The sequence below is a fragment of the Mesoplodon densirostris genome, chromosome 4 (genome assembly GCF_025265405.1).
Source record: "Mesoplodon densirostris isolate mMesDen1 chromosome 4, mMesDen1 primary haplotype, whole genome shotgun sequence".
Lineage (NCBI taxonomy): Eukaryota > Metazoa > Chordata > Mammalia > Artiodactyla > Ziphiidae > Mesoplodon > Mesoplodon densirostris.
The window spans coordinates 82,507,699-82,528,922 of NC_082664.1; the positions used below are offsets into that span (position 1 = coordinate 82,507,699).

The 21,224-nt window shown below is 37.4% G+C and overlaps 1 protein-coding gene across 8 annotated transcripts in view; it reads right to left on the minus strand.

Moving 5' to 3' along the window:
- MEIS2 (Meis homeobox 2) overlaps positions 1–21,224 on the minus strand; it is a 204,115-nt gene that overhangs the window by 54,803 nt on the left and 128,088 nt on the right. For all 8 annotated transcript variants that reach the window (XM_060096577.1, XM_060096574.1, XM_060096576.1 and 5 more), the window contains one exon: positions 4,816–4,892. In XM_060096577.1, coding sequence (XP_059952560.1) covers positions 4,816–4,892 — 77 coding nt within the window. The remainder of the gene's footprint in view (positions 1–4,815; positions 4,893–21,224) is intronic.

The following is a 21,224-nucleotide window of genomic DNA, read 5'->3' on the forward strand; positions in this document are numbered from 1 at the left end:
CTCTTATCTAGTCTAGAAAAATTCGTCCACATGGTCAAACTGAAATAGGTAAAACAAAACTGTCGCTTCCCATGAGGAAGTTCCATAAAGTGGATGTCTGATTATTAAAAGCTGTTGTAGCAAGAAAGATTGTTTTAAGACCATTGATGGAAAGGTGGGGCAAGCAGGATGAAGATATTTTATATCTTCAGTTTGAGGGGCCGTACAAGGACACTGAAATCTATTACACAAAGGAACTCTCTGAGCTACCTTCAAGTGGAAAGTTCTTCGAAATTTCAGTTTCATGCATATTTACGCGGGCCCTGGAGACAGCCTCCTATCAAGAAAGTTAAGTCCTTTATTCCTAGTATACCTGTTTTCTGTCAATAAGTCACCCTATGGACTTTGCTTGTTGGTATATAGATAAGGATACAGTTACTGCAGTGACATGAGTTTTTAGAAGTACGGTATTTCTTCCTTTTAAAATTAAACCTGGAAATAGGAACTTAAAAGTTAATATTATAATTCTTATATAGCATTGAGGAAAGTTACATGAGAACATGGAAATGTTATGATTTTTCTCATAGTATTTTTAGCTTAAGGAGTTTTAATCGTCAAAGTTGACTTTACTATATTTCAATGATTACTATTGTCAAAGATGTATGAATGCATCCCAACAAATTATTCAAGCAAGAACTTCCTCATTAAAGAAATAATTTTCAAAAACATCTTTTGTCAATGAATGCGTGTAAGCATGCCTCCTGAGGAAATACCAGACATTAATACCCAAGACTTTCCTTCAAAACGTCTAACCTTCACAGCTATTTGAAGCCACTTACCTCCTAGGGTTCCCTAATCTTACCTCCCTGGCATCAAAGAACTACAAAAAAAAAAGGATCATCTAAGAAACTACAAAAGTCTAGCTTTGTTTAATATAGAAGCTATGCACAGTGAGTTGTCTGCTCTCAAATTTTATCGCCCCTTAAATATAGGTCTATTTCCTCCTGAAAGAAATCTCTATTCCAGTTTGTAAGCGATTTAATGATGTCTTCATTGATATCATTGTATGAAATCATCATAATTCTCTCTCATTTTTACAATTATGTACTTTTAACTATTTTAACAACAGACAGCATCTATGGTGCGTGCCAGCACTATGCTGAGTACTTAGCATGCAGTATTTCTCTGAAATGTTACAACTATATAAGATATAAATGACTATTGTCCCCATTTTACAGATGAGGAAAGGAAGGCTTAAAAGGGTTAAGTAATTTGCTGAAGGCCAAACATCTGACGAATGGTGGAACCAGGATTTTTAGCCTCCCAGGGTCTGGTTCCGGAGCCTAAGTGCTCACCTACCACGCTATATTACCCTCCAAGATTTAATCAATATTCAGTCAAAGTACATCATGTTTGCTTCTCTATGGTTAGGAGGTTATTCAGGGTGAGGATATTCATTTCCTTGCTTTTCTTCTCTCCTAATGCACACACTTTGATGATTTCACAGCTGATGTGACTCTCCCCCAACTGAACAGCTTAGAAAGCCAGTCTCACTACTTGTGATTACCTTTGTCGGCGAAGTGCATACACTGAAGATCTGGTTATCATCATTTTTTTTTAAAGTCTTAATTACGTTATTGATTATTTATGGACTTCTGAGGGCTAATTGTAGGAAAAAATGACTTAGTGTCATAGAATCCACTCTTTTCCTGAAATCACATTTTGATTTGGTGGTATCATCACTTTTTGCACACTCCCTACTGTAAATACATGGGAAAAGCCCATTAAGATTATTTCTAACACTGGCTGCTAAGATAAAACAATCTTTAATTCCCTTAATTATCTCCTAAACTTCCTTTTTGCTTATTTGTTCTGAAATTACTGACTGATCTTAACAGGTCTGTTTTTATTGCTTATTGCTCTCATCAAGTGCGTGAAGCCATGTTCTATTGCTTATTACTACAGAGGTTATTTTACAGCAATACTTAACTACCCTGACCTTGCTTGGCTTTTTTATTTTAAGAGGTAAGTGAGAAGCAGAACTGAAGCAGCAAGTCTTCCATGATTTTCTGATATGGATGCTTTCTATACTATTCTAATTCTTTGAGTACGGACATCACAGCACACAAGTCTAAAGTCCTGGCCTCAATCAGAGACATGGGTATCATTTCCTAGCAGAGCTGACTAAATGATGTGTAGGAACTGCTCTCTGAGCCCTGCTTTTTTTTTTTTTTTTTTTTTTTTTTTTTTGCTGCTAGCTCTCAGGGCCTGGAGAAATAGTTTTTAGCCTACTCTTCTCATCTCTTTTAGTTATCACTTGGCACTTAAGAACAGTGACTATGAAGCCTTTTAAAATTAGTCTGGATAGTTTTCTCTGTTTTGAAGATGATATCATCAAGACATCGGTCAGTTTCAGAATATACTGCACAGTAGCTGGTATTCTCTTTTAAATATCTTTTTGAAATCCACCAAAATTCAGTCTCTGTGTGAAATTCCTGGTAGTCTTTTAAAAGTATTTTCTGTGTTATCCTCATGAGTCACACCTTATTATCAAAGTTACGGTAGCTGTTAACTAAGAATCGGAACTAAGGGCAGGATTAGAGGGTTTTTCAGAAGGAACTGTGAAAATTAGGGAGATGGAATTATTTTGTAAAGGCGTAGGTGTCAACACTGATGCCATATTATGGAAAGTATGCGGTGTGATAGACTGTCACATCCTAACCCTTGGCATCCTGCGGCAAACACGGCTCAAATAATAGAGAAACAAGAAACCTAAGCTATCACACCGACAGAACTCCTCCTCCATGCCCTGGGGCTCAATGGAATTCAGAAAATAAGGGTGCTCTCTCCAAGTTCCAAGCAGGTGTCTAATTGTGAGAAACGCTCATCTTTAGATACCACTGTAGCATCTTCACTCTTCAAGTGTAATGACTACATCAAAAAGTACAGGTAGTGGATGATAGGGAACAGCACTTTCAAAAAGAGCAAGATCAAATGTCAAAGTCAAATATCAATGTAGAAATATTTCATTTTTCCCAAGACTCCCATCACAACCACCCTCAACTTGCCGCAAATTTATAAAAATTATGATTTTAAAGCAACATTCACTGCATCAAGGACCATTGTATATAATGGAGCTCAGTTTGACAATCAGTATCATATAAAATAACATGCAGGGCAAATAAGTCTTCTACCATCAACAAAGAATGTATTTATTTTATTGTTTTAGACTACTGATAGCTTGTGCTAGGAACATAAATGAGAATATATATACGTTGACATATGTGTATCTACCCTATGAGGCTCATATCAATGTATAATCACATACACATCCCTGTCTGGAGATTACAGCCTTTATTCCAAGTTTTTGGTCTAAAGGGTATCTTTAAATGTACATAGTTCCAATCTTTAGAAGAAAATTAAAGTGAATTCAAGTCTGTATTGTCTATCCTTTCTTTCTGCTTTTCTTTTCAGGTTAGCAGTTTATTTCTGCATTAATCACCCTGACAGAAGCAAGGCAACTCAATTTTCTGCTTCTGTAGGTAGGCACATCACTTTCTGTACAGCACTAGGCATGAAAAGGGCTGCAGCTAAGCTTTGGTTACTGGTGTAATTGAAATGCTATCCACACTATAGGGTGCATTAAAGTCAGATAACGGCAGTTCCTGTGGCCAATTTAAGTAGCTTGACTTCCCTGGGAAAAAAAAATTGCCTGACAGATAAGGCAGACAAACTGGCTAATTCTCCAAGCATGTCTCTCATTGTGATCCTAGAAAAATGAGAAAAAAATGAATCACAGAACCACAAAATCAATTGACCCTCGGGTAGCTCATCAGGCAGCGAGCCTGATAAACCTAAAAGCTTTGTTAATGTCTGCCTGCCTGTATCCCACAGATAGAGCACTTTGTAAATGAACCTGCTTTGATAAATATATTAAGGAAAGCTGTGAATAAAGGCAGAGACTTCTCATTTGTAAATACAACCTCTGCTACATGGAATTAGAATGATAAAATGGAGTTCCATGTAATTAAGTTTGTATAAGGCCTGAAATCCGTGCAAATACTTTCCCTGAATTTTGAAAGAGAACTGTCAGTTCAATTAATCTGAACATCACCCCAAGAATGTACCGAACAAAATTAAGCTGCTGATAAAACCTGGGCCAGTATTTTGATAAGTAATTCCTATATCATTTCTTGGCCACTGTGATCATTTTATTTAATCCTCTGCCCCTCCTTTTCCTCAGTTACCCTCTAAGCCACATACAAAGCATGATGGCCCACGCACCTCCACGGGGGTAATCGGCCAAATGGCAAAGCTAAAAATGGGGAAATCTTTTTTTTTTTTTTTTTTTACCCTGTGTTCGAAAAAAAATTAGGCTAAATAAAATTCTCCTAGGAGATGCTAAAGGGCCTGCATCTTCATCAGCCTAGAAAGCCTAGATTAAAGAAACCTTCCGAGAACTGATAACTCCACATGAGGACTGCACCAAAATACCCAGAGTGACTATTTTCAACGGGAATGACCTGAACTGAATTTGCTCTGTTCAATTCGAGAATTTTAAAGCATCAGCGATGGGGAAAGTGAGGCAGAGAGGAGGAGCGAGAGAAGAGAAAAGAAAAGAAAGAGGCAGAGAGAAAGAGAAGAGGGATACATCTCACCAAAACCATTTACCTAGTTACCTCTTCCCCTCCCTGTGCACTACGTTCACACGTCAAGGTAGAAACACAGAAGTTATCCTCCTCAATTTCATTTGTTTCAGAAACAAAAAAAGAAGACAATGATTGAGAAATCTTACTTTAGTCATGGGAGAAAGACATTGATTTTGGGGTCACTCACCAGTTGTTTACTTGGAGAATTGTAAGTCCTGTGTCTTGAGCTAACTGTTTCTTCTGCTCTTCGGAAGGGTACGGATGCTAATGAAAAAACAAATGTTTTGAAAGATGTATCAGAAGTTAAGAAAGAGTCACTTACGTCTAAGAATGAAACCACCGTTTGTGATTTCTTTAGTCTATGGCTTGATTTTCCTAATCACAGCTTTTTAATCATGTGTGGGGAAAAATGTGGGCAGAGACAAGAATCCAAAAACCTGCTTGTGCAGCCCCGGTCCTGCCACACTGTGGAGGCCAGCAGCACAAATCATGGCAGCATTGCAGGTATTCAGTTTCTTCAATCAGTCAGGGACACACAGCACTTTGGCGATGGGTCAGAATTTTGGTTGGCTACAATCACTTCAGTTACACTAAGGGAACTACTTGAGGGCCCATTTTACTTCACTTCTTGGAAAACCTCTGGGCAGCCCGTCTCCTATATTATTTTTGTGAGATGGCTCAATATAATCATTATTTCCTAGTTAATCTAAGATTATTGTTAGTCAGTTTGGAAAGTAAGATCGTCCATAATCACAACTATTCTTGGAAGCCATGGCTACCACTTCAGTTACAGCAGAGTTTACTGACAGTTGTTTATGTTGACTCCTTTAAGGGACAGTGGAAGATTCTTTCATTTTTACTGGCTGCTGCTCTGGGTTAAGAGGGTCACACGAAGTGACCACCCATCACAAGGAATCAATTATGTGCAATACAGATATTGTACATTTTACCCTAAAGTGTGGCAATAAGAGAATGAAGCCATAGGTTTCGGTGTTTTTTAATTCTCTACTTCCCATCACAACTCACCAACATTTATAACAAACCATCCTCCCATCAGCAAACCGCTTTCCTCTCTCATTCTGAAATCAAAGATTGTTACTGTAGAATTGTACATTTACTTTGAGACACTGTGCCGGCATGTACATAATTATAAAACATGTCTGTTAAATAGGTCTCTGCTCTAAATTCACTGGTTTTCTTAAACAGAAAAGTAAACTTTTATACAGCATGTCAAAGTCGTTCCTAAACTAGAAAGCCTTTAGTCATAAATATTTCCCATCAACGTTATTAAAGGCTGACATTAGGAACAACAAAGTATTCCATTCAGAGCTTTCTAATCATTCCAGTGTTTGAGAGGGTGAATGTTTTTCAATCATCTAAGATTTTATTCTTCAGGTATTTCATCTTCTATAATAGCATACATTATCCAAAACGTGTGCAATTACTTATTAGCAAACCCAAATGCCATTAGGTTAAACAAAACCCCCTGTATTGCAAAAGGGGTTAACTAGATTTGTATTAATATAGAAGCCAGGCTTTTAATATTCTGCAAATGTTAACAAAGAAAGATGATAATGTTGAGTTAATATGGGTTAAGCATAAAATGAAAATAAATTTTTCTGATTGCGAGGTGTTGACATTTTTTTGGCTAGGGCCTCCAGCCTGTTCCTGAAAGCTGTGTAATTACAGAAGGCTTTTCCCCTCCTTCCCCCTCCTGCTTCGAGCCTACCCACATTAGTAATGACCCCTTCACTGCTTCAAAAACCACTAATGGTCTTCAGCATGGGCAAGAAAAATGAACAGGATAAATTGGAATCCACAGTCAGTAATTTGCATCCTATGAGGCTGCTTTGGCCACTCACACTCATTCCTGGCCATCAATCGTTGCCTGTCAGGTGCTGCACTCTGCCACCATGACAAATACTCCTCCTAACACTCTGATTCGTCCAAACAATGTAATTGTCCTCTATTCTCCTTTTGGTAATGGAGATAATGAATGACTGCACAAACAAGAAGGATTGCTTATCACAGATGCTGGGGTGGCTTCAAACTGGAAAAGGCCTAGGGTACAAATTTTAATTGACTGAAAACACGGGTTGGAGGGAAAATGACCAAAAAGATCCCCAAATCCTTCTTGTTGTGGTATTTTCCTGCCAAATTCAAGGGAGGAGCACCCTTTGACTTTTTATTCCTCTAAGACGTTGAAAGCCTAGGTTTCTAGGTTATTTGCCCAATGGAAATCAATTCTGCAAATAACAAAAATGAAAATGAAAATAAAGACTCATCACAAGGATGTATAGATCTGCATTGGTAATGTCATCCAGTATGCTGTTTCTTCATGCAGTGTTTTTTGTTTTTTTGTGTTTTTTTTTTGGTGTGCTCAGTCTTGTTCACTATTATGATGCATTTGCCCAAGACAGTTCTGACAAAATGTGGGTTGTGGTGTGTGTGTGTATGTGTGTGTGTGAGGGAGACAGGCAGAGACATGTACAACCATATACGCACACACACAGAGAAGGTTTAGATGAAATAAAGGTTTAGGATGTTAAGCTAGTAGAAGACTAGAAAGGGGAAGTTAGTGTAGAGTCAATTCCTTCAAGCAGGGCTGTACATTCAGATTGAGTAACAAGAATTCTTCCCAGTGTTTTATTAGAAATTAAGTCAAATGACCACAAAATTACATAAACAGTGCATTTTATCTTGGGAATCCCTGAACTGTACTTTCACTATGAAAGCAGTTGCAAATTCCATCCACAATCATTAAAAAAATTGGGACCTTACCAAAATTCACCTTGCACAGATGGCTTTTTTTTTTAATTAATAGGGAAGACCATAATAACTTTAACTTATTTAAATAACGTTCTGTGGTTTTTGAACATTCATGATTCTATGCCCCTTTTATACAGGGAGTGGACTGTTTATCTGAAAGTGTTCTGGCAGTCGGCCACTGTATTTCTAAAATTAAAAAAGGAATGAAAAACAATCAGCTTTCAGAGGAATTGGAACCATGGCAATGTGTTTTGGATTAATTTACAAATATATGTATATATTTAAGGCCAAACTGTGGAACTAGAGAATTTCTACTACATGATCTATCATAGGCATCCTTCTACTTTATTAGAACAGACATCATATTGAAATAATAAACATGGGAAGCCTTCACTTCTTCTTTGATGTATATTGCTAAATGTCTGACTGGCTCAAATTTAAAATAAACTTTGGTATGTTTGCACTTGAAAACTGGAAGTAGACCACAAGCAATAATTTGTTGTCAGTTTCTATATTTTTGGACTGAGGCTATAGTTTAGTCTGTTCACTGATGGGGGCCAACCCACCCTGGTCCAGCGTCTCAGAGGTGGCTCAACTTACTCATAAGAACACACATTGTAACATAATAGCGATGATGATGATTCCCTTCATCAAGAAAGAACCAGCATAGGTCAAAGTTTTTCACATCCCCAAATAATTTAAAGCCACTGTTGAAGAGAGGTGAATCACAAATATCCTCTTACTTTGAATATCAACTGGCAACTGTTCAAAAAGTTAGTAAGACACGTATGACTCATGACTCAACATAGACAGAAAATATTTTTTTAATTGCCTTTTTTCTAAAGACTCATTCGAAAGTGAGATATTACCTGTATTCCAGATGTTGACCTTAGACTCTCTTTTTTCTCACCCTTTTGGGGTTAAACTGGTTTATCAAGTACATGCAAACAGATCTACAGTATTCTTAGAATGTATCAGTGAAACAGTTTTTAGGTGAAATCACTTAATGATAATTTTCTTTTGTGGTTAATCCCTCTCCATTTTTGTCCAAACTGGAACCAATTTATCATAATCTTTATTCCACGTTGAAAGGATTTATACTGATGTTTTAGAATACTTCAAGTGATATTTCTAATCATCTCATGAATTAGAAGTACACAGTAAATGAAAAGGTAGTTTTTGCAAGGCTAAAAAATTGTAAACAACCTGTCAAATGGATCATAGTTAAATAAAATGGGAGATTCTCATGAAAAGGTTTTCCCCACACATTGTTGCATGAAAAAAGTAAACTGTAGAGCAACATGTATTACCAATTTTTGTAAAATAGATAAATAGCTAAATTAATTAATTAATTAAACGCACACATATCTATGCTTATCATGCAAGGAAAACATCTGGAAAAACACACACACCCCATGCTCTGTACCACTTCATGTTGTGTAGGGCATGGGGTGCAGGCTTTTACTTTCTGTTTATATGTTCCTATGTTGTCTTCATGTTTACTGCTGCAAACAATTTTTTTAAATCCAATATTAATTTTAAAGTAATATTAATTTATTATAATTATAATTAATTTATACTCTCCATATTTTTTAAAAAACATAGTAATTTAACTTTTTATACAATTAGATATTCTCTTCTGTTATGGTAACTTTTTCACCGGATATTTTTAAAAGCAGGACACCTTGAGAATCAGTCCTTAAGGTTACTTTCCTACCCTATGAGTTCGACTCACTGGTCTATAAAGTTTATTAGATGAGGGCTTCCCTGGCGGCGCAGTGGTTGAGAGTCTGCCTGCCGATGCAGGGGACACAGGTTCGTGCCCCGGTCCGGGAAGATCCCACATGCCACGGAGCGGCTGGGCCCGTGAGCCATGGCCGCTGAGCCTGCGCGTCCGGAGCCTGTGCTCCGCAATGGGAGAGGCCACAACAGTGAGAGGCCCGCGTACCGCAAAAAAAAAAAAAAAAAAAAAATCTATAGAAAGAGTGAAAAAAAATAGACGTTAAGTTCTCATTCAAGCTTTGTCAGTAGTTCTGCCACCTTGAACAAGACTGTGCCTGGGACTTAGTCTCTGTAATAGTAAAATGAGGTTAACAAAGTTATACGTGGTTTATAAAATATCTATGGAGATTATAATAATAAAGTTTGTGATGGTTAATTCTGAACCTCACTGACTCTCTCACTCCCTCTCTCTCTCTCTCTCACTCCCTCTCTCTCTCTCTCTCTCTCTCTCTCACACACACACACACACACACACACATACACACACACACATCCCCTCTCCTCTCAAGTTGTCTGAGCTTCTAATCACTACCTCAGGATGCAGGAGCAACCTGAAACCCTTTGCTCTTCCACTGCCAAGCTAACGTCGGGTTTCTACCGGAAGCACTTCTACGTGAAACGTGATGTATCTCCTGCTTTGTGTTACTATTTGTAAATCTGCATTTTCTGGGTGTCTTATCTTTGTCCTATTTCTTGAGATTAGAACCACAAAATATTAGAGCTAAAAAAGTCTTTAAACAGAACCTTGTCCTGCGACCTAATTTATGTAGATGAAACCAAGACGCAATGGCTTAATTAACACTCCAGGTCATAGAAACAGGCAGTGGTAAGGCTGGGATAACCACTACTGATATGTAGTGGAGGACTTTCCCACTCTAACATTAAAGTTTTTCACTGAAGTACCTTTTCCCTTTTCTTTTGGTAAAAGTGCCTTGATTCTTTTTTTTTTTTTTTTTGCGGTACGCGGGCCTCTTACTGTTGTGGCCTCTTCCACCACAGAGCACAGGCTCCGGACGCGCAGGCCCAGCGGCCATGGCTCATGGGCCCAGCTGCTCCGCGACATGTGGGATCTTCCCGGACCGGGGCACGAACCCGTGTCCCCTGCATCGGCAGGCGGACTCTCAACCACTGTGCCACCAGGGAAGCCCAAAAGTGCCTTGATTTTACTTCAGGGATGTACTCAGGGCTTAGCCAATCAACAGTTAATCATTCTGGCTGCTCTGAAGATGGAACCCAAGTTAGGTTAATGGGAGTCAGTAGGACTGTCCATCAAAGGTGTTCTCTTTTCACTGGGGTTACTAAGTCAGTAGAATTTGTGCCTGGAGTTGTTGATGACTATTATTGCCACCAAATGGGGAGAGCCTGATTGAGAATGAAGCCCACACAGACGAAAGCAGAGCCAGTAGCTATAAAGAACAGATCTGTGCACATTTCTGCCCTTGGATCCAGCTTTATCTAAATCCAGCCACCCTTTACTTTTTAGCTACTTGAGCCAATTTATTAGTGCTGACTAATACATATGGCACAATTTAGATTATCAGAAATGTTCTCAGATTACTCCATATTCCCCTCCAGCTTAAAATGATAGCTTATTTTTTTTTAAAAAAGAGAAGGATGGTGAGGACAAGGAGGGAGGCAGGGTAGGGGGAAGAAGAGGCAAACCATTTTGCTTTAATCTAGATTCTGATCAAACATGGCAAAAATCTTGAGGATTTGGGATTTTTTAAAAAGTTGATCAGAGTTGTGATCCTAATAGATTAAAAAAGTCACCTAACTTGGAAGATAGAGGTTTAAGCATGCAATGTATATGGAACTGTGAAAATTTTATATCTTTTTTCTAATTTGAAATGCAAAGTATAAGGTAGACTTTTTATAATGACCATACAGAGAGTAAATTTCAGTATGCTTCTTTGTGTCAGGTTGAAACTCTTAAGGGGGATGCATATAAATTTGCTCATCAAAATACCTGAGAAACGCACTTAGACGCAAAAACCGTACAGAAACCCAAGGTTGTGATAATGAAAAATGACACAAAAACCGTTGCAATCATCTGGCTAATTTAGGATTATTTGATTTAAGTAAAATTTCCAGCTGCTGAAGGAGAGCATATTTCAAATGTGTGATCACAACATTCCCTTCCATTTCCATGATGCTAGCATGTCCATCATGGTCAGTCCAAACACTGGGCCCAGCAGAAAATCCTCACTAGCCTGGACTAGTCACCTTCCTCCAAAATTCCACAGTGCCTTCTCTCCTCCTCTCTTGTGTTTTTATCCACTCCACATTATCTTTTATGTATATATGTGTACTTGTGTTATAGCCCTCGCTGCACTGCAATTCATTTGAGGACAGAGTTCAAGCCTTTAACCTTGAACCCTCTACAGCAGGGGTCCCCAACCCCCGGGCTGCAGACCGGTACCAGACCAGTACCTTGTTAGGAACTGGGTCACACAACAGGAGGTGAGCGGGGAGCAAGCGAGCAAAGCTTCATCTGCTGCTCCCCGTGGCTCACATTACTGCCTGAACTATCCCACAGCCTCCGCCCGCCCCCTTCCACCCCCCGTGGAAAAACTATCTTCCACCAAACTGGTCCCTGGTGCCAAAAAGGTTGGGGACTGCTGCTCTACAGCACTTAGAATGTTTCCTACAGAATAGGTACTCAGTCCATACTTGTTTGTGAATACATTACTTCTGAAATTGACACTGTTTTCCATTAGGAAGGACTGACAGTGCCACATATATGATGCATAAAAACCCAGATAAATATGGGGAGATTCAGACAGTCATTTAACTGTTTTACTGACACAACATTTGGATATTTGAAAACATCTACTGAATTTTTCACTTTTCATCCAGATGTTTGGTGTCATGGAAACCCAGATTCTTGATTTAAATTAGCTGTTTTTTTTCATGCCAGATGTATATTTGGGAGGAAGAAAATGTGGCTATTTCAGGAGACTCATTTCCATTTGAGTTCACGTGGAAGTAAACAGATTACATTATAATAATCACATCTTTTAAAATTCAGAAAATGTTTGAGAGATTTTAATAATAGCCAGATCCTAAGAGATTAACTTGTTTGGTTGATATTTAGAGCCACGGTAGGAAGGCCTCATTAAAAAGAGCAAAGAGAAAAGCACACGCTCTTTTGTAGATAAGCTGAAGGAATACTGAATGAGCCTAATGGATTATCATACAGAGATTTTAAGAACAGTTATTAAATTATTATTATCAAGATATAGATAAAATAGAAAAATGGAGAAGGAATTTTTCATGAAACCAAAGTTAATGACTGAAAGGAAAAAAGCATCTTAGGACTAAGAAGAAACACTTTTTGCATCTGCAAAGGGAAATGTTACATATACCTACTGCAGTGGTACAAGGGGAATTCCTACCGGCAGGTGTGATAAAATTAAAAGACGGTCAGAAACCATCAACACTCATTTGACTTCTAAACTTCCAAAGAGACGTAAAAAATATATTAAAAAAACACATTTGCAGATAGGAGTCAGAATTTTAAGTGCAATGAATATAATTATTTTCCCATTGACTGAGATTTTAAAGCTGAGCACAGTCTTATTTTGAAAATAACAGCAATATATTCCTAAGGCTAGAGAAAGATAATTTTTATTTAACATTTGTTAGGACGCTCCCATGAGCTGCTTGGCCACGCGTGTTATGCTGCCTACATGGCTAATGGGTAATCTTACCAAATGAGCCAAAGGCCACAAATAAGGCCTTGACTCATTTAACAATCATTTCACATTTCCACACTATGACCAAATTAATATTTTATGGGGCTACTCAGTTCTACAGCCAGACCACTTTTCCAAAAAATTGAATTTTGTGCTTATTTATTTTATGGATCATTTGTTGAAATAGATTTCAAAACAGGTTTAGGCTATTTAGATTTTTCAGTGTACTGCAAAAGCAAAACTTACAGACTCAGAGTTTTAGACCTAGAAAGGACATCAGAAGTCATGTAACACAAACTTTCTCATTTTATGTCTAATAAAACTAAGGCTGACTGAAACAAAGTGGCTTGCCCCAAACTTTGTTGGCCTCCTCCTTTTTAAAAGATGTCCCTGGGCCTCCCTGGTGGCGCAGTGGTTAAGAGTCCGCCTGCCGATGCAGGGGATACGGGTTCGTGCCCCAGTCTGGGAGGATCCCATATGCCGCGGAGCGGCTGGGCCCGTGAGCCATGGCCGCTGAGCCTGCGCGTCCGGAGCCTGCGCGTCCGGAGCCTGTGCTCCGCAACGGGGGAGGCCACAACAGTGAGAGGCCCGCATACCGCAAAAAGAAAAAAAAAAAAAAAAAAGATGTCCCTGACTTCCCCAGAAAGCACAAGTTTCACACTCATATAATCTCAAAGAATATTTCTTACGGAACATGTTATTTCTACCTAGGAATTATGGATACCAGTAGCCAGATTTTATCCTGTAAGTTACTTACTATCCATATCCTATATATTCCTATGTCACCCGATATTTCTTCATTTGCCACACTGCATTGCAAATACTTGCTTATTTGTCAATCTCACCTATTGAACTCTGCTCCTTGAGAGCAGGGACTGGCTATCCATATTTTACTTCCAGAATCTAGTTCACTGCCTAGCATGCAAAAGGTATCAGTTAGTACATGTTGAATTAATCAAGTTCGCGAATGGAAATAAGTGAAATGTTTGCATCCAAAAAATACTGTTCTGAAATGAGAGAAAGGGAAGTCGGTTGAGGTGAAAACTAGATACCAAATGAGAAGGGAGATTTAAGGTAGGAGACACTCAACAAGGCAGATAATATCAACCTCTCTCCCGCACTGAATATGAAATAGTGAAAATCAGCTCTTATTTAAAACAAGAGTATAACTTTATATATGTAGAGAACCAAGTGGAAATCGGCAAATTCAGATGGTAACACTAAGAAGCTGTGGAAAAGAAGTAAGTGTATGGGACTTTTAATTAACATTTAATTACTTCTTGTTAAAAAGGCTAAGCAGTTGCTTTAAAGTTATATAATGTCTAGACAATTGACATACTTGTATCTAGTCTTATGACAACAACCCTACTGAACAGGTCCAGACACAGTGGCATAAGAGACTGAATTAGAAGGAAATAAGTTTAGCTATTAATCCATTACATTTCTTTAATAACCTGAAAACTGTCTGGATAGAAAATTGTGGGGTATCGGTGCTTTGTGTCCACCTAGAGGGGTGGGATAGGGAGAGTGGGAGGGAGACACAAGAGGGAGGAGATATGGGGATATATGTATATGTATAACTGATTCACTTTGTTATACAGCAGAAATTAACACACCATTGTAAAGCAATTATACTCCAATAAAGATGCTAAAAAAATTGTGGGGTAAATATTAAAGAATTATTAAACAAGTTTACAAGAAATAATAAACAATTCCAGTATGTTTAGTCCAATTTTGTCTGCATGGACCATGCTATAAATAATTTGGTCTGATTCCCTTAACAATGCACTGAAAGTCTAACTTGACAAGGGAAAGCTATCATGGATTTAAAGAGGAAGGAGTTGTTTAAAGAAACAGGGTTATCTCTTTTTCAAAAAGTTATTATCTCTAGAGTAAGCAGTGGAAATGTTGTGGATATTATCTTCTTTGCTCATCTTAGAGTACAGGATAAGAGAATGGGGTTAATGATAAGCTAAAAAGTCATAAAAATAAGAAGGAAGTAGCTGTAAACTAATGACTTCTTGAGATGCATAGCAGTGGTTAAAAAGAAAACTTTAGTAGTGACTGACCATTTCTTGCACCATATTGTAGAGAAGGTTTTAATCAGAGTGGCTATGATGAAACAGAACTCCTTAATGAGTTAATTCCTTCATTTTACAGTTCACCAAAACTCTAAGGTGTAAAATACTAGCATTAGGAAATTGGTTCAGAGGTTCCGAACTGGCTTCTTTTTCTAACATATACAGAGCTTCTTTTTGCATATAAATGAGCATGAGACAACTCTATACTTAGAGATATACCCTAAAAAAGGGGAAGTGGGCTAAAAAAAATACTTGACTTTTAAAAATTATAGCTCCATATTCTCTAAATGTTTTGGAATTTATCTGACTTTTAAAACTGTGGGAGAAAGATCATTATGTCTGTCCAGAAATTATGAAAAAGTAAGCCAAAGATATTACCCAAGTGTTTACCTTAGTTATACATGGTACTAGTAAATAAAGCAACCAATTGGTACCATAATAAGAACACTCCTAACTGAGCCATCAAAAAAGGTCAGTTAGCAGTATTTATTTTGGAATTCCCCACACTTTTATCTTATCAATTTGTTTTTCCTTCCCTTTTTTAGAGTGCCTGTTTAGTGAAAGCTAACTAATACATCAAGATGGAGACAGAACAAGATACCGCCACAGCATTTATCTATCTTTGTACATATACTGTCCCCGTTACTATTTTACCTAAGCTTTAGAACATGCAAATACTTTAAATAAAGAGTGTTTCTAAGCAGATGGAAAAAATCGATTTGTGAGTTTCTAATTTGTATTTAGAGCAAATCAACTCATCAGTAAGTAGAAGTCCTTCAAAATGTCTTTTGAACATACTTATGAGTATGTCTCTTCTGGTAATTAAGTATATAAGATCATAAACTATCTAATCCATGTCATAAGCAAACAAAATGAAAAAATATATGTCCATAAAAATGTCTTTATGACTCTGAATATCTATTGACTAGACACTTACTCATTCAAGGTAAAAGTGATTAAATATTGAAATACCAAATCATTTGATAGTATTTAACCTTTTACCATGATAATTAAATGCTATGCTAAGTAAATCCAAATAAGTTAAACACATGTGCACTAAGAGAAAATACAGACACAGAAATTAAAAGTTTTATGGCAAAACAATAAGGATATAATGCTAATATATGTTAGGAGTTTACTTAAATATTAGTACGTGGCTATTTTCTTTCTAATTTGCACAGCAAATCAGAAAATATTAAGAAAAAGCTCCTCTTAGCTTGGGTAGCTAAGTTGACCTCACAGAAAATATCTGCATCTGCTTATCAACTTGGATAAAAGAAAGAGAAATAGGGGTCTCCCTGGTGGCGCAGTGGTTAAGAGTCCGCCTGCCGATGCAGGGGATACGGGTTCGTGCCCCGGTCTGGGAGGATCCCATATGCCGCGGAGCGGCTGGGCCCGTGAGCCATGGCCGCTGGGCCTGCGCATCCGGAGCCTGTGCTCCGCAACGGGAGAGGCCACAACAGTGAGAGGCCCGCATATCGCAAAAAGAAAAAAAAAAAAAAAAAGAGAAATAATGGGGGAAATGCTAAAAATATGAATATTTGAAATTATTTTACTGGCCAATTTTTTCCAATCCATTAAGTGATAAGATTTTACAGAAAACAATAGCTACTTCTTATTCCTCCTGATTTGTATATTAGAAATTGGTAGTGTATTTTTTCATTCTTAGAACAAATAATTCTATTTTTTTGCATGAAAATATTTCTTACAAGGATATAATAAGCCCTGAAAATGGTGTCTCCACAAAAATTAGAGTTTAAAAGAACAGACCTTTAACGCAGCTGAATTCAACTGGTATGGACCACTATGGCCAGCATCTGCTCTGATTAGTTGAACATCCATTCTGATTGTTGGTGCCTGTTAAATAGTTTGGATATTACCCGTGGCTTTTCTTCATGATGGACAGAGCCCTCTAACATTTCTGATACCTGCTTGGTATGTTGTATCTTTAGCAGATGAATTTAAATTTGACCCATGTTCTGCCATAATACAAAGAGCATTAATATTTCAGTGTAAGGTGAGTTGACCAATTGACCATAGGGAATGAAATAAGGTAGTTTGAAGTCTGAAGGTACCTTGAATACTCAGGTGTAACCAACTGAATCATATGCATTATTTAAATATTTAAATAATTTAAATACTCTTATTGGAGTAATTGGAAATATACCCTCATGCAACATAAGCTGAGTGGGTTTAGTTCTCTAAGGAGTTAGCAAAACACTTAAGGATTGCCACATGGCAAGAAATAAACCACAAATGGCCTTTAGATTCTAGTGGAAAATCATGAAGTAAATCCAAGGTATTATTCTATGTACATTCCATGCAAGTATTGACTGTGCTTTATCTAAATAAGGACATTTTCTTAGGCCAGATAAGACAGAGTAGTTTTTAGCAAGAGGTAAATAGGAGGAGTCAAAAATTATCCCAAAGAATTAAAAAATGTCAATAAAAATCACCATCAACTCATGACTCTGATCCTCCATATAAGATCGTGACTTGGATTTGATCTGGATATTGGAGGAAAGTAGACTGACAAACTCTCCTCCTTTGCATAGTCCCAGCTGACAATCAGTATCTAACAATCAGACTGACAATCAGTTTCTAACCTGGCATAAACTAAAGAAAAGACTTTTTCAATACAGGTGTTACAACATGTAAAATTTTCATACAGTGAAGGAAATAGAGAAAGGGAGGAAATTCAGAAGGAAATGTATAAACCCCTACTTTAAAGGTTTTCATCTTTTTTCTAACCTAACCAGCCAATTTTGAAATGGCCTGGGAATATACTATTATAAGGAATGAATAAACCTGTGTACATTTTTATCATAGTGATAGTTGTACAATTCTACAAACATTGATGGATAGATGCCAGGCCCTGGGCTAAAAATTTAACAAGCCAGGGGTCTGAAGCAATGAAGGAACTGTTAGAAATTGAGGTGGGTATTTTCACATTTGACTGGTTATGCTGCTCTCTTTTCTCTTCTTCAAACTCCTAAACACATTCTCCCTTTTATTTTAAGTGACTGGAATGCTAAAGATGTTACAGAACCTAGAACCATTCTCTGGAGACATTCCTTTTCTTTAACTCCTTGGACATTTGGGAATACAGTTCATAATAAGTATAAATATTTTAAGTTGAATTACTAAAGGAGCTTGCTCTTTGCTAAAGTGAGTTCTTTCATAAGATAATGTTCTTGCAAAGCAATTAATACCCCCAGTGGACTAATGCTCTTCTATTTTTTTTAATGAACAAATTTAGATGTTTACAAGACATGCCAAATGAAACATTCTAATGGATTTATTAATAAGCACTTGGATTTTCACTTGTGTTTTTTTAACAGCTGTATACCCAGCTTCTAGAAAAGTGCTTGGGAGAGCAGTACAAGCTCAATAAATATTTGGTAAATGAGTAAATAAAGGAATAATTTTCAGTGCTTGACCTGAGACTGAAGTATGGAGTGTCTCATTTCAAGTGCACAAGGGAAGCAGGAGAAATATCAGTGTTTAGGCTTTTACCTTCTCACATTCATAGTTAGAACTACCTAGTTGGGAGGAGACTAATGGCAAGGGCATGGGAAGTTTCTGCATGTTACAGATTTAAAAGCATACTTTCTGTCGATTTATTTACACTACTGAAAATCTAAACTGTTTTTTTTTTCCCACAAGGAATTATATATTTCTAGGCCCATATTGACTAAGATCTAGGGGGAAAAACCTATAGAAAGCCCCACAGAACTTACAACAATTGTCTAGGCAGAAGTATATGGCTGTCACACTAAGGCAGTAACACTTGCCATGATTTAAACCCTAGTGGATAAACATTTGAATTTAAAGTGTAGATACATTTGGGAAACACTCAACCAACTCAGGAAACACATGTGCTATGGTGCCATCAGGTCATACTTCAGGTGGAGCCCTGGGAAATTTTTTGGAAAATACTGGTAGAAATAGATTGAAAGAAGAGAGAGAGAGTGCATAAATCCATTAGCGATTGCATTTATAGTTCTTTCCATCTGTCATTTTCAAAGCATTTTTCTAATATTAGCTGCTGAAGTTCTAAGTGCACATGGCTCACATCCATTGTCTCATCTCACTGGGTAAAGGTAAAGAATGGAAGGCAGGAAGCATAAGTGACTTGCCACTTGTCTGTGATCCAGGCATAATTAAATGCAAAGACTTAAGCCTTGAGTTCTCAAGGTCTTTCCTTATGCTGAAAATCTATGAGGCCAACCATTTCCTAGGAATAATTTTTTTGCCTTTCAACAAAATCTTCATTCTTACTCTCTATGTAGATTAGAGAGAAAGCTTACAGTGTGAAAATACTGCTGAAGCTACCCATTATAACAATCTATTATATTGAAGACTTGACTGTACCAACTCAAGGCAAGAAAGGCCAACTTATAGAAAGAATCATGTGACATTGGCAAGATTTGACTAATTGTATGAGGCCTACAGTTGCCATCAAAACCATGCAACACAATGGATTTCTAAGATATTTCAGTTTTACCTAAGCAAAACGATTTTGTAGTTTAATTAAACTCATACCTCTCTGTTTCTCCAGAATCTAAGTGACATTTTAGAGTCTGCTTATGACCAAGACAAATAAATGGTCTAAATCATTTAACAAAATTGCCTGAAGAAATTAATAGCCATAATTTAGGAAGTGTATGGGAATCCTAAATAGTTACACCATTAGGTCAGTTATTTTAAACTTTAAAATAGATACGTGACTCTTTCTAGAACACAAGCTCCTTGAGGACTGGGAATTTGAAAGAAGCAATTAGAAAAATTTCATTGAGTGAACTCTGTCCCTACCTAGGCTATACTTGCACTTGAGTAAGAGAGTTGGAAGTCTGGAAGCTCCTCATGGCTAATGCCTGCAACACACTGTGATAATGACCAAGAGACTAATCATTCAAGTGAGAAAAAGGTTTGGCAAATCCAAGGAAAAAGGAGCTCACAGCTATTCATGCAGTGAAATTACAAAAAAAAAAGAAAAAGAAAAAAAACAACTTATAAAGAAATGCAGGCCATATCTCATGAGGGGGAGAAGAAACTAAAAAATTTAAGAGACAAAGCCAGTCTATACACATTAGAATAATATATGCACAAATCTCTAGAGAAACTCTATTATATCACAATTAATGCAGAGACTGCAATCAAGCCAGGCTAATTTCAATAGATTCCAAGTTTTGAACAGTTCCTAGACTATCCAAGTGGGAATTTGGCCAGGATGCTGGGGTTAATAATTCATTTTGAGAGAGGCTAATTCTTTGGGAAGCAGCCCACTCTGCAGGAGGAAACATTTGGCCCATGTGAGCAAATCTGCTCTTCAAGATCACCCTCTATTAGCTCCACAAGACACTTTTTTGGAGGGGGGTTGGGAGTCAGTTTACTTTCTCATGCGTATAGAAATATTTATCATGTTTTTAATAATATATATATTAATGTCAGAGAAATGACTCCAACATATACATGAAATGTTTGTATTCTTAAAGAATAATTTTTACACCAACTTTCAATTACCATGATCAGAGTATAGGATCATCAGGAAAAGCACTGTGGCAAAATATACAGACTCTGGAAACAGACAGTCCTGGTTTTAATCTTGGCCTCAAGGATTTGTAACTGTGAAACTTTGAAGAGGCTACCAAACCACCCTAGGACTCAGGTTCATCACTCATAAAATAGAAATATTAACAGCGCCTACCTCAGAGGGGTCTCATGAGGCTTAAATAAGTCAATTATTAATTGAACAAACAGTTAATTCAGTGCCAGGAACTGTTACATGCACTGGGAATACAGTCATAAGCAAAAGAGACAAATTCGTGACCTCATGGAACTTATATTCTGATAGGGAACATAGGCAATAAACAAAAAATAGAATTTGCCTGGAGGTGATAAGTTTCATTAAAAAAAATCTTCATTGGGGTTATTTCTATACTGAGATAGAAAGTGACTGGGAAAATTGATCTTTTATACAGGGTGGTTAGGGAGAGCATTTTGAGAAGGTGACATCTGAGCAGACATTTGATGAAGTCAGCATCAGCTAGGAGGCGGAAAGAGCAGGAGGCCAGTGTCCTACAGCAGAGAGAGGGGCAGAGTGGAAGGATGGGGCTGGAAAAGCAGCCAGTGTAGACCATCCCAGGTCTTGCAGGTCATCTTAAAGGACTGAAGTACTAACATGTTGTCTGGCACATAATAATTAAGCACATAAATAGTAGCTATTTATTTATTCATATTGGGTAAATAGAGTCACAAATCAGAAT